The sequence below is a fragment of the Corvus cornix genome, chromosome 15 (genome assembly GCF_000738735.6).
Source record: "Corvus cornix cornix isolate S_Up_H32 chromosome 15, ASM73873v5, whole genome shotgun sequence".
NCBI classification, from domain to species: domain Eukaryota; kingdom Metazoa; phylum Chordata; class Aves; order Passeriformes; family Corvidae; genus Corvus; species Corvus cornix.
This window is the reverse complement of record NC_046345.1, coordinates 12,081,538-12,094,842: the sequence shown is the minus strand read 5'-3', so window position 1 is coordinate 12,094,842 and position 13,305 is coordinate 12,081,538. Positions and strand designations below refer to the sequence as shown.

The 13,305-nt window shown below is 63.0% G+C and overlaps 1 protein-coding gene across 1 annotated transcript; it reads right to left on the bottom strand.

Moving 5' to 3' along the window:
• Window positions 1–652: 652 nt before the first annotated feature.
• On the bottom strand, window positions 653–11,767 carry TBC1D10A (TBC1 domain family member 10A). Its single transcript, XM_039561095.1, has 9 exons — window positions 11,568–11,767; window positions 8,315–8,414; window positions 5,018–5,125; window positions 4,760–4,866; window positions 4,109–4,223; window positions 3,823–3,888; window positions 2,620–2,809; window positions 2,188–2,342; window positions 653–1,979 (listed from the first exon to the last, which is right to left on the bottom strand). The coding sequence occupies exons 1-9, from the start codon at window positions 11,765–11,767 to the stop codon at window positions 1,620–1,622; spliced, it is 1,401 nt and encodes a 466-aa protein (XP_039417029.1). The 3' UTR covers window positions 653–1,619.
• Between the last annotated feature and the right edge of the window lie 1,538 nt (window positions 11,768–13,305).

The following is a 13,305-nucleotide window of genomic DNA, read 5'->3' as shown; positions in this document are numbered from 1 at the left end:
GCCATCCCCGGGAAAAAGGGGTTTCTGGAGGGAGGAACGGAGGTTTGGGCAGAATTCCTGCCTGCAGAAAACAGGACAGAGATGGCCTGGGCACCATTTTGGGGTGGGAAGCTGAGCTCTGGGGTGTCATGGGATTAATTAGGGGTCTCCTGGCTCCGTTCAGCTACAGGAGCTGACAGTGGGAGAGGGGGAAAGGCCTAGCTGGTGGGATGGGAGTGCATCCCATGGCACCGCCAAGGCCTGGCAGCCACCACCATCACAAGCTGAGGCAGGTCCCAGTCTCCTCCCATTCCACTTCAAACGGGCAGCCCCAAGGCTGGGTGAGACAGCGGGGCTGGGCCACCCTGTACGGTGACAGAGCAGTGACAGAGCGGTGACAGCAGCACGGCCCTTCCCAGGACGCTGCCCAGCACCTGCCCCCCAGGACAAGGGCAGCCAGGGGAGATGGGCCCCAGGGTAGAATGCATGCCAGGGTCAGAGTGCCCAGTGCAAATGGGAGGGTGCTCCCCAGGGATGGAGAACCATGGGGAGGTAGGGTCCAGGTCAGGGTGCCTGTGGAGGCTGGTACTGGTGCAGGAAGTGGGAGGTGACACCCTAGCCTCATGCCACCCTTGACCCCCCATCCCAGGCCAAGAGAGGTGAGAGCCAGGGCTGCGCCTTTACACACTCGCTTTATTGACCCCTTTGTACAAAACTGCTTTTCCCGCTTTATTTTACAAACCCACCACCCGCCCTCGGGGAGGGCAGGGGGGGCAGAGGGGACCCCACAACCAGGGAGCACCTGGCTGCTGCTCACCCACCCCGTCTCACCTGTGCTAGGGCCTGGGAGGGGGCGGCAGTGATGGGGTGAGCCCTGGCAGGGTAAACACTCCCCCTGAGCTGTGGGGAGCTTGGGGATGGGAGGGCATGGGATGGGGGGGCTTTAGCCCTTTAGTCCTGGGCATCAAATCCCGCTGCCTCTAGCGCATCCTGCCTCGGTCCCTGTCCTGCCTCGGAGGAATAATAAATAGGCTCAGTGAGTAGGTAACTTGGGTACTACATATAGGGCTACAGCTTGATACATCCTCACTAGATAAAGAGGGGGGCGAGGGGTCCCCCAGCTCCTCACGTACCCCCAGTGCCCTGCGCCAGGCCTAAGTGCTCGGGAACGGGGGGGGCTGCCTGGCTGGCGCAGGATGGGGGCTACGGGAGGGACCTGGGGGGCGATGGGTCGAGGGGCGATGGGTCGAGGGGCTCTGGGACGGGGAGAAGGGCCCGAGGGGCAGCCCAGCCCCCCAGTGTGGGGAGGGAGCTCGGGTGGCTCAGCCACCCCCTGCCCGGGCTCCCACCGCTCGTGGTGCCAGCACCCTGCGGGGTGGGCACCCAGCACAGACTCACGGTGTCCCCTTTGGTCACCACACACCTGGCCAAGCTCCACGGATGCCCCGAGGGGGCCACACTGTTCTCACGGAGCCGCACAGCCCCCCTGTCCCATCCCTCCAGCTCAGAGCCCCCAGCGCCGGATGCCAGGGGTCCCCCTCGGTGTCCTCGCGCCCGGGTCCGTGCGCAGCCCCGCTGAGCCCGGCTGCCCGGGGTGTGGGCCGGGCCCTACAAGTACGTGTCCTCGCTCTCCCGGGAGCTCAGGCTCTCCTTGGACTGGTGGTGGGGGAGACCTGGGGGTGCAGCAGCTCCCGGGTCGTGCCGGGCGCCCCATTGCCCTCGGCCCCGGGGCCGTTGGCAGGACTGGCTGGGCCCTTTTCCCGGCTCTTCTCCTTGCTCTTGCGGGCCTTGGGCACGGGGGCGGGCCCGGGGGAGACGATGATGGAGGGGACGGGCTCCAGCGCCTTGCGCGGCGCGGGCTCCGCCTCGCTGATGGCCTTGGCGCCGTGCAGGCGCGGGGGGGACTTGCACTGCAGCTCCCCATGTGTCTCCCGCCACTTCTTCAGCTGGATCAGGTGCTCCCGCTCGATCTGACGCTCTGTCACCGGCAGCTCGATGACCTGTGGGGACACTTGTGCCATCAGCACCTCCTCTGACAATGACAGTGCCACCAGGGCTGGGTGTGGGATCCCCCTCAGGGCAGAGGCAACCCCATACCAAGCTTTTTGGGGGCTGCTCCCCATGCTCCACCCACCCAGGGACAGCCCAGTCCAGCAGCACTGGCCAACTGGGTGGCACTGGGCCTCCAGACTGTCCCCAGCACCTCACCTCCTGCACCAGGAAGGCCTCCTGCATGATTTTGGGGCTGAGGGCCCTCAGCCTCTCCATGGTCTCGTACTGGCCCTGGCAGGATTTGAGCTTGTCCGAGGAGCCCAGGGTGTGTTTGAGCAGCACCAGGCCCACCCGGAAGATGATCTTCACTCCTGCGAGAGGAGACGTGAGGCAGTGAGTACCAGGCAGGACAGGGTGACACTGCCACCATGTCCCTCAAATGCTGTGGGGCAGCAGATCCCAGTCCCACTAACAGGCAGGACATGCAGGAGGGTGAATTTGGGATGCACATGCCTCCTAACCCCCAGGAAAACAGCCCATCTCCAGCCCAGGCATGTGGCTGCCCCAAACCTGCCCTGCTACAAGTCGCACGGCCATGGGGAGTGCAGTCCCCCTGGGAGCAGGAGGAGGATGGTGGGGAGCTCCTACCTTCACAGAAGAACATGTCCCAGACGCGCAGGACGGAGCTCCAGGGCAGCGTGCGGGAGAAGGCGCACATGAACCACTCCGTCATGTACAGGATGGGGTCGATCTTCTGCTTGCTCAGGTGCTTGTAGGCCACAGGTGAGACCTTGTGCAGCAGGGAGAAGAGGATCTGCCCGTCCAGCTGGATGGCTTCCTGCAGGGACAGGGACCAGCATGCCAGTGAATACCCCAGTCCTGGGATCAGCCCCCAGTGCCTGGCCCCAGCTCTACACCTGATATGAGAGCAGAGCTGTGTTCAATGGATGCTACACTGAGCCCCCATCCCTGACTGTGGAATGCTCCTGGGAGCCACAGCACAACAGGGAGACTGTGGGAATACCCAGCACCTCCCCAGACCCCTTCTTTCTCGGGGGTGAGGAGCTGTGAGAGTTTTTGGCCTGGAGACATAAAATCGCGGAATGGTGTGGGTTGGAAGGGACCTTAAAGCTCATCTTGTTCCACCCCATTGCCATGTGGCACCTTCCACCATCCCAGGCTGCTCCAAGCCCCATCCAACCTGGCTTTGGACATTTCCAGTGATGGTGCAGCCACAGCTGCTCTGGGCACCCTGTGCCAGGGCCTCACCAGCCTCACAGGGAAGAATTTTTTTTTCCCCAAGATCCCATCCAGCCCTGCCCTCTGGCACTGGGAAGCCATTCCCTGGGTCCTGTCCCTCCATGCCTTGTCCCCAGTCCCTCTCCAGCTCTCCTGGAGCCCCTTTAGGCCCTGCAAGGGGCTCTGAGCTCTCCCTGGAGCCTTCTCCTCTCCAGGTGAGCACCCCCAGCTCTCCCAGCCTGGCTCCAGAGCAGAGGGGCTCCAGCCCTTGGAGCATCTCCACAGTTTTCTCCGACTGGCTCCAGCAGCTCCATGTTCTCCTTGTGCTGGGACTCCTGAGCTGGAGGCAGCTCTGCAGGTGGGGTCTCACCTGAGCAGGGTAGAGGGATAGAATACCCCCCTCCCCTGCTGCCCACGCTGGGGGCTCAGCCCAGGACACACGGCCGGGGTATTTCCAGCCCTCACCTACCAGCACTCCTGAGTCCTTCTCCCCAGGGCTGCTCTTGATCCCTTCATCCCTAGCCCAGATTGATCCTGGGGATTACCCTGACCCAGGTGCAGCACCTTGCAGGTCCTTGCCACTGCTGAAAGCACCATGAACCCTTTACTCACCAGTTTCTCGCTGTAGTAGCCAGGGAGGTACTTCTCACAGATCTGCACCAGGCACCAGAACGCTTGCTGCAAGCCAAGGGACAGCGGGTGAGCACCCAGGGGACCTCCCTGCGGCCCCCTCCCTGCTCCCAGGGACCACGGGAGAGGGTGAGAAGCAGCAGAGCACCCCTGGGGCACTTTGCGTTGCCCTGAGCCGGGCACCCCACTCATCAGCGCCCCCCCAAAGGGCCCCACACCCTCCAAGAGGTCCCAGCTGCATCCCCTGCCCTGAGCCGCGTGCCCGTACCTCGGCTGGCATGTGCATGAGCAGGACGGCGGCGATGGGCGCCTGGGCCTGGCAGTACCCCTCCTCCGGGCGGTACAGCGTGTACGCCTTCAGCACCCGGAACAGGTCCTGCTGCCTGCGGAAACACCCCGGGCACGCAGAGCTGGGCACACGGCATGGATGTGGCCCAGCAGCCTTCCCCGTGCATCCCAGGCATGAGCCTGGGTCAGTCCCCGGCTGGGAGCCCTTTTGCACACAAACTCAGGGCTACAGGACACAACAACTCTGGGAAGCTCTGCCCACAGAGTGTACATCCTGCCTGGATCTGGGAGCTGGGACATGGAGACAACCACGCGGCTCAGGGTGAGCCATGGACAGGCAGGGACCCAGCTGCAAGCGCAGGGGCACAGATGCTCCCCAACACATTGGGAGCAGCATTCTCCTGGTGAAACGGAGGCCACAGGCTGCCACCTCCTCCCTCTGCCCTCCTGCCATAGCAATTCACACCCCACTGGTCTGTTTTCAGTCAGTGGATACTCTGTGACTGTGGGAGCACAGGAACTGTTGGAGGACGGGGAAGGACACTGGGGACACCAGTGTGGCTCCAAGAGCTGGGATAGACAGTGCCCACCCCTGGCTGCTGAGGACTGGACACAAAGTAGCTCCACGTACCCGTGGCCTCCACGTGAGACGAACATCTCATGGAAGGGGAACTGCCGATGGAGATCCCGCTCGATCACATCCAGCCACTTCGGATCTCCTGTGAGAAGGTCCAGTTCCTGGGGAGGAGAAGACTGGGGTGAGCAACACCCTTGACATCCCTCCAAGATGTCTGAGATCCCAGCATACACCCAAACCCTAGCGGGAGCAGGAACCATTCCAGCACTGTCCCCTCCCTGGTGGTGCAGCAGGGTCCCTGGCAGGACTCACATCAAACTTGCCCATGTTCTGCTCCAGTTTGACCTTGCTCCCGGAGAGGTACTGCCAGGCACGGCCCCGCAGCGAGGGCGGGATCCCCTTCTGGCACCGCAGCCGGATCTGCGGGAGAGACACAGCCGTCACGGGAAAATCACAGAGCACTGGGAAACAAAGAGACTCCTGGGGCAAGGTGGGAGCCAGGCCAGCACCATGGGCACAGGCTGCTCCCCTGCTGCTTCCCAAACAAGGGAAGTGTCTCTGAGCCCCTGGGATGCAGGGATGCCTGCTGGAATGGCAGTCAAGGCTGCACCAGCAGCACGGGGGAGCTGCCAGGGGCCCAGCCAAAGCTTTGTTGCTTGCAAACAGCTCCAAACAAGCCTGGCACTGCCTCAAAGCCAGATCCTGCTGGGAGCTGGAAAAGCAAACATTGGAGCCAAGGTGGGTAGCGGGGTGGCTCTGTCCACATGGGAAGCACTGGGGACACAGGGAGGCTCCCCAGCCCAGCCCCCCACTCCTCGTTGGGGCCATGGGAAGCAGGGATGTGCACCCTGACGAGTGTCTCAGCCTTTCCACCTGCTCATCCTGGGCAGGGCAGGTCTGGTCCTATCTCCACGCACGGCCAGATCCTGAGGCCCCTGGGGGCCAGCTCCATGCCCACAGTTTCCTGTGCCCCTGGTTTCCTTGGCACTGGGCACCAGCCAGGACCAAAGTCCAGGCGAGGCAGCTGGTACCTGCTCTGTGTGGGGAGCTGAGCCAGCTTAGCCCTGGTGCCGCCTGCACCAGCAGGGACCGAAACAGAGCCCCCAACATCCCACTCCAGCTCCTCATCACAGCAGCAGCTCCAAATCACGGAATGATGGAATGGTGTGGGTTGGCAGGGACATTAAAGACCATCTCATTCCAAAGCTCCTGCCCTGGGCAGGGACACCTTCCACTATCCCAGGCTGCTCTAAGCCCTGTCCAACCTAGCCTGGAACACTTCCAGGGATCCAGGGGCAGCCACAGCTGCTCTGGGCACCCTGTGCCAGGGCCTGCCCACCCTCCCAGGGAACAATTCCTTCCCAATATCCCATCCAGCCCTGCCCTCTGGCAGTGGAAGCCATTCCCTGTGTCCTGTCCCTCCATGCCTTGTCTCCAGTCCCTCTCCAGCTCTCCTGGAGCCCCTTTAGGCCCTGCAAGGGGCTCTGAGCTCTCCCTGGAGCCTTCTCCTCTCCAGGTGAGCACCCCCAGCTCTCCCAGCCTGGCTCCAGAGCAGAGGGGCTCCAGCCCTTGGAGCATCTCCGTGGCCTCCTCTGGACTCGCTCCAGCAGCTCCACATCCTTATGTGTCCTTCTCCCCACAGCCCTCAGCCAGGGCATGCAGCAAGGTGGGCCCCACAAGCCTGGTGCTTTCAGCACAGTCACCCCCCACAACACCCCAGCACAGCCTCCCCTCCTCACGTCCCTGCTCGCGTGGCACATGCCAACTGTGCCAGGGCTCTGAGAGCAGTGGCCAACAGCTCCCAAATCCTCTCCAGGCCTCTCCTGCCTGCCCAGGGCTGCGTTCCCCTGTTTGCTAGAGCAACTGGGGAGCAGGTGGCTGTTTCCAAGTGTGGTACCACCACCTCCCCAGGGGGTTTGCTGCTCCCTCACTGGTTGTTTACACAGGCAGGTCCCTTTGTGCTGGCAGGAAACACGGCGGGCAATGCCCAGGGCTGCTGTGGGCAGCTCCATGGCTGCTGACAGCTCCCACTTCCAGCCAGCTCCCCTTCCTGCTGGCCGAGCTGCCAGGAAGGAAACCGCCTCCCTGGGTTTCGGTTTGGCAGCCCCTCCAGCCAGCCAGGCCAGCGCCACCGGGGCTGAACAGCTCATCCCCTTGGTCCCACACTGAGTCCTGCCATCACCCCTGCGATCCCATCGTGTTCTTCCAGGGACTGGGAGTGTGTCTGGGCTAAGGGATGCTGAAAGCAAGGCGAAGTCAGAGTGCTGCCCACGCTGGGAGAGCAGTGGGAGCTGCCCACCCACACGTCTGCCCTCCTTCCAGCACACGATGCTGGCACAGCTCAGCGCCGTGAAGGATGTGGGGTCAGGCTCCGCTGGGATCAGGGCCAGGCACGGAGCGTTTTGGGATGCTGGAGCAGTGCAGGTGTGAGCAAGCCCAGCAGGAGCTGGCCCAAGGGATCCCTGGGCTGCCTGCCAACGCTGGTGAGGCGGCCAGGAAAGTACTGGGGTTTTTTGGAAGCTCAGGGAGCTCCCCCAGAGCAGCAGGGACCTGCACCAAGCAGGCTCCTGCCAGACCAAAGATAGTTGACAGCATCCAAGGCCAGGCCTGGCAGCCTTCCCTGAGCAGCCCCAGGGATCCAGGCACAGAGCAGCATTCTGGAGCAGCCTCTCCAAAGCTCCAGGCATGGATTTTTGCTGCAGGACAGACTATACAGCACATCAGCCCCATGGAGACTCCCAGAGGCTCAGCCCAAGCACAGACGAGCTGCTGTGCCAGGCACAGGGCTGCTGGAGCTCTCACCCCATCCCGGAGGGCAACCTGTGGCACACGGCCGGAGAGCAGCAGAAATTGCCCGCAGAACAAAGCGCCCGCCTGCCGTGGCCCAGAAAGCTCTCCCAAATCCTTTAAGAGCAGCCAAGAAACAGACGAGGGATTCCGGTGTCATTCACCAGGCACTGAGTGGGGACAGCAATCTGGGCACACTGAGGGGTGCCAGGAGACTCTGCCAGCACGGGGAGGAGGAGGAGGAGGAGGAGAAGGCCCTTCGGCCACTCTCTGGCACTGCTGTGCCATGCCAGCAGCCTCACCGCTCCCAGCAGACACACAGCAGCAACCCGGGACTTGCTGCATCCCGATTCCCGCCTCATCTGCAGGCTCAGGGGATCAGGGAGCACCAGGAAACCAAGCCATGGAGCCACCACACCATGAGTCTCCTGGGGACCCCAGTTCACAGACCAGTGTCATGTGCATCAGGCTCAAACATTTCCTACCCAGAGCTTTTTTTGGTCTGCAAGATGCTCAGAACAGAAGTTTCCATGAGCAAACAATTCCCATGGCTGTCTGCAGGCAGCCAAAGGAGCCCTAGGAAGGCTCCAGCCTGGCAGGGAACAGTTGGAGGCAGAAGTGGGCTGGCTCGGGACCACTCAGCCCCCCCAACCTCTAGTTTCCAAGGGGAATGAACAGCCCATTCAAGCCAACAGCATCATCCAGAGGCACACAGATGCCTGTCTGCAGGGAACCAGTGACACCAGGCTGCCCCAACGAGACACCGCTGTGCCTGGCTGTCCCTCCCTGCCACCTCCCAGGGGGGACACGGCTGTCACTTACCTTCTTGTGTTTCTTGGCCATCCACTTGTCCCAGTTGTTGAGCATATCCAGCCACTTGGACTCCCGCTGCCGGAGCACCTCCAAGGGCACCTCCTCCAGCCTGTGGGACCGGGAGGAAGAGGCTGGTCAGTGGGTGCCCAGTCCTTCCTACAGCGCTGGCCCCCCTGGCCTCCCGAGCACCCTGGGTGCCCCCCATGCCCAGGTGGCTGCACCCCTCAAGGCGCAGGGCCCAGCTGGGACACGCTTGGCAGCACCAGCATTTCAGCAGCTGCCGGAAGCACTCGCTCACCATCCGTGAGTGAAATCACTGTGCCAGCACAGCAGCTCAAACCTCTCGGGAGCAGCCTGCACTGCATGCACCACGTGCCACAGCATCCCCAGGGACATGCCAGGAAGGTGAGGGATGAGCAAGACCTGATCCCTGTGGCAGGGGCTGGCTGCACACGGGGCCATAAGCATCGTGTCATCCACACAGCTCCAGCCACACTGCGCTCCCAATGCCTGGCGCTGCTCCAGGCCCGGCGCCAAGCCTGGACTAGGGTCCCTCAGGAGGGAGGGGAGTGTTTTCCAGAAACGGCTCAGCCTAGCCAGGGAATCCAATTTAACCCTGCTGAGGCAGAGGGGATGCTGCTGCGATGCTGAAGCCAGCACCGCAGCCTCCAGCCCCCCATGGCACTCCATCTGCGCAGAGATGGGTGACAAGCAGCTCGGGCAGGTCCCAGGCAGGGACATCCAAGTAGAGCAGAAGCTCCTTCAAACCATCAGCGAAGACTCGATGCCTTCCCAGGCTCTGCTCCACACTGCCCTGTGGCCATGCCAATCCCAGGAAGGGTCAGATCCTTCCTGAGGACCCAAAGACACTGGCCTGGTGCTGAGCATCCTCCAGCACCCAGCCCCACTACGGGACATGCAGGCCCTGCCTCCTCTCTCCACATTCCGGGCCGCATCCAGCTGGCAGCACTGCCCTGCGCCCGGCCCAGCCCTTCCCCGCCGAGTCCCACCCACCGCAGCGGGTCGGACGGGGCGAGCGCGATTGTTCCGAGAGCAAACCCGCTCCCAAAGGATCTGCTTTGCTTGGCTCCCACCCTCCCCAGCACGGCCAGGCATGGCCGGCAGCTCCCCAGCCCGGCACGGGGATGGAGGCAGCGCTGGCCTCCAGCTGGGGCTCCGCGAGGCGTGGGAAGCTCGGGAGCGCGGGACGGTGGATACAGGAGCTGGCTGTGGGCCTGCTGGAGCCCAGCCAGCACAGACTGGAAGCTGCTCCCAGCTGATGGCTGCTTGGCAGCGGGCACGGAGCGAGGACCGGCTGCATTTCATATGGCCGAGGCGGGAGGACGGGGTGGGGGCACTCCAGGCGGGGAAGTGACGGGATGCCCTATGCCAGGAATGCGCTCCTCTGCATCCACACTGTGGGTGACAACTCCACAGCTCGGCCTTTGCCGGTGTCCTCAGACCCTCCTCGGATGCTGGGACACCCTGCCTGCCCTTCCTGTGCTTCCCCTCCCAGTAGGGCAATCCCAACTCTGCCAGCCACAGCAGGAGGCCAGGTATTCCCCTTCATCCGCTCCTGGACAGACAGTGAGCCAACACAGCCCTAGAGCGGTTCAGGATTGGGCCCCAGCACATCTGAGGGTTGCTGGAGGAGGCTCAGGTCCCAGTGACTGCAGCCACCACATTGTCAGCACCCCTGGGAGCAGCCACTGGCCTCCAGCACCACGACCTTCATCCAGAGGAGCTGCTGCCTGCTGCACCCCGAGGACAGGGACACCCACCCCAGGGACAGCCACAGGAATGACAGCCAGGACAAGTGTCCCCTAAATGTGGTGTGTGGCCAGGACAGGGTGCAGCACCACGAGAAAGAGAGGCCACACCACTCCCGCAGTGCCGAGGGACAAGGTTTATCACCCGGAGTGATGCACCTTGCCCAGTGCCAACATTCCAGCCTCCAGCACCTTTTCACCCCACAGACCCACCCAGAAACACCCACAGGCTCATGGGGGGTGAACACTCTGCTCCTTATAGACAGGGAAACTGAGGCACAGCTGGCACCAGAGCACTCAGGTGGGCAAAACCCAGGCAGCCTGCTCCAGGCGCTGTCCCAGCGGCAGAGGAGCTGGCTGCCATGCATTGTCCCCACTGCCACCCCGGCTTTCTCTGGGCGTTGTTGTGAAAGTAGGGCCAGGAAGGCAAACACCAAACACGCTGCCGAACCAGCTCGACAGCAACAGCACATTCCAGGGTGTCAGCACCGCCCTGGGGCCCAGCGCCTCGGGTTAGCCTCACTTCCTCCGACGGTTTCATCTGCGGAGCGAGGTGAACACGGCGCCTTTGCCAGCACTACCAAGAACGGGTCCTTGGAAGGACACCACAGCCTGGCCTCCTTGGTTTGGTAGAGGCCAAAAGTCCACTGGAATCAGCGCCTGGAGTTGACCAGACACTGACCTCGGGGTGCTAGCAGCTCCCAGATCCGAGCTGGGGTGAGCAACGCTTCCCAGCCATTCCCCCTCTTTGGAAGGAGATGGGACAGCTGGAACAGCTTTTGGGGCTCTTCACAAAGCCATGAGAACATCATGGAATGGTTTGAGTTGGAAGGCACATTAAAGACCATCCGAGTTCCACCCCCTGCCATGGGCAGGGACACCTTCCACTAGCCCGGGTTGCTCCAAGCCCCATCCAGCCTGGTCCTGGACACTGCCAGGGATCCAGGGGCAGCCACAGCTTCTCTGGGCACCCTGTGCCAGGGCCTCAGCACCCTCACAGGGAACGATTTCTTCCCAATATCCCATCGAAGCCTGCCCTCTGGCAGAAGGAAGCCATTCCTCCTTATCCTGTCACTCCAGGTCCTTGCTCAAAGTCAGGAGTCCAGCTTCCCTTGCAGCCCCTTTAGGCACTGGAAGGGGCTCTCAGGTCTGCTCGGAACCTTCTCTTCCCCAGGCTGAACACCCGCAGGTCTCCCAGCCTTATTGCCTTGTTCATATCCCGGCTGCTGAGGCCTCCGCCGCGGGCACGAACGATGCCTGACACCGGTCCCGGGCGGCCCCGCGCCCAGCTCGGGGGCGGCGCGGACAAAACCCCCCGGGGCGGGAGAGCTGCGGCCGGCCCGGCCCAGCCCCAGGCCCGGCCCTGCGGGGGCCGAGCGGCCGGAGCGAACTGGGCCGGGCCTGGGGCGGCTCCTCTTCGCCTCGGCGCTCCAGTCCCCCCCCCCGGCCCCTCACGGCCACGGCCCCGGACCCCCCTCACGGCCCCCACTCACGTCCCCTCGGCGCCGCGGCTGCCCACGATGAAGCCGAACTTATCGACGCGCCGCTCCTCGGGGCCGCCGCCGTTGATCTCGGAGTCGGAGCCGAGCGAACTGAGCTCATCGCCGCCGGGGTCGGCGAGGCTCTCGCGGGTGCCCGCCAGGCTGCGCCCGCCGGGCGAGCTGGGCCCGCCGCCCCCGCGGCTCTTGGCCATGGCGGCGCCTCAGCGGCGGCGCGGCCGCTCCGCCATGCCGGGACACGGCGGCGGCCACGCCCCGCCCCCGCCACGCCCCCAGCTGCACCGCCATTGGGCGGGAGCACGGACTCGGCCAATCAGCCGTGAGGATTGCGGCGGGGAGTGCCCGCCCCCAGAGCTGATTGGTCGAGAGGACGGAGGGAGCTGTCCGTCAAGTGCCGGCGGGCGCCGGTGGGGGCGGGGCTAAGCGCGCCGGCAGGGGGGCAGCGCTGGGCTGGGAGGAGGTACTGGCACCAGTATGAGACATAACGGGACGGACTGGGACCCGTACGGGATAGAACGAGCTGCACTGGGACCACTGTGAGCCACAGAATGGGTTGTACGGGGACCAGTATGGGCCATAACGGGCTGTACTGGGGTCTGTACGAGATGTAACACAGCTGTAAGGGGACCTGGATGAAATGTAATGGGGCTGTACTGGGACCAGTGTGAGATAAAATGGGCTATACTGGCACCAGCATGGGCCACAGCAGAGCTGTACTGGGACCTGTGTAATGGGGCTGTAGTGGGAGCAGACTGAGCCACAGTGGGGCTGTGCTGGGATGGCACTGGCATTGCAGGAAAGCTGGAAACTGGGACTGCAGGAGGGTTGTGCTGGGAAGCAGCGGGGCTGAACTAGGGCTGCAGCGGGCATACACTGCGATGTGGCACTGGTGGGATGTGGCCCTGCAAGTCCCACAGCCAGACCACCGCTGTGTCACCTCAAAGTCCCCATCCACAGCACCCCAGACAGGTAAAACCAGCCTGGCTCTCCCAAATATAGCACACCAAAGGATCTGTAGGAGACTGGAATCTGTTGGGACCTGTCCTGGGTGAAGCCCTGCAGGGGCAGGTCTATCCCACCTCCAGATCCTTCTCCAGAGCCCAGCGCTCCATTTCCTCCCTCTTACAGCACAGAATGAGTGGTTATTGGAAAGATCCCTCTCAAGGTGGTACCGTGCCAAAGGAAGAGGGAATGAGGCTCCTTAAAATCGGAAACTCAGCCTACTTCCAGATTTTTCTGGCAGCCGGACCCCGCCAGTCCTTGCCACTGAAGTGGAAGGCTCCGATGGCGCTTGTTTTGTACCAGATCTCCACACACACAGTCTGTTGCAGCATTCATCCCTCGGATTTAGATGGAAACAGGCTGGCAAGGCTCCATGCAAGTGATTTCCAGGGGGAAGTTTTCTTGCTGGAGTGCCGGTAAAGGGGCTTGGCTGAACATGTCACCGAGGGAATGGTGGGAACAGCTCCCACCGGGAAGCTCTGTGGGCACCAGGCTGCGAGCACAGCAGGAGGAGGAACACAGGGTGACCTTCAGCACAGCCCGGCACAGGCAGGCTCAGCCCCGGATACAAACACAACTTCTCCATTTCGGAGCTCTCTTGGCAGTTTTTTTTCTATCCGCTCTGGAAAACCCCACTCACTGCCTGTTTTCTCCAGGACTGTACCTATTGTCTGGTTTTGAACAGCAAAGGGAAGTGATTATCCCGCCTTCCTGCAGGCAGGAGCACCCT

Bases quoted from the DNA above. Each gene is read 5' to 3' on its own strand.
- TBC1D10A (XM_039561095.1), bottom strand. From the start codon at position 11,767: ATGGCCAAGAGCCGCGGGGGCGGCGGGCCCAGCTCGCCCGGCGGGCGC. The intron at 2,810-3,822 runs GTGAGTAAAGGG...CTGTCCCTGCAG, and splicing joins GCTACTACAGCGAGAAACTG to GAAGCCATCCAGCTGGACGG. The intron at 2,343-2,619 runs GTAGGAGCTCCC...CTCCTCTCGCAG, and splicing joins GGACATGTTCTTCTGTGAAG to GAGTGAAGATCATCTTCCGG.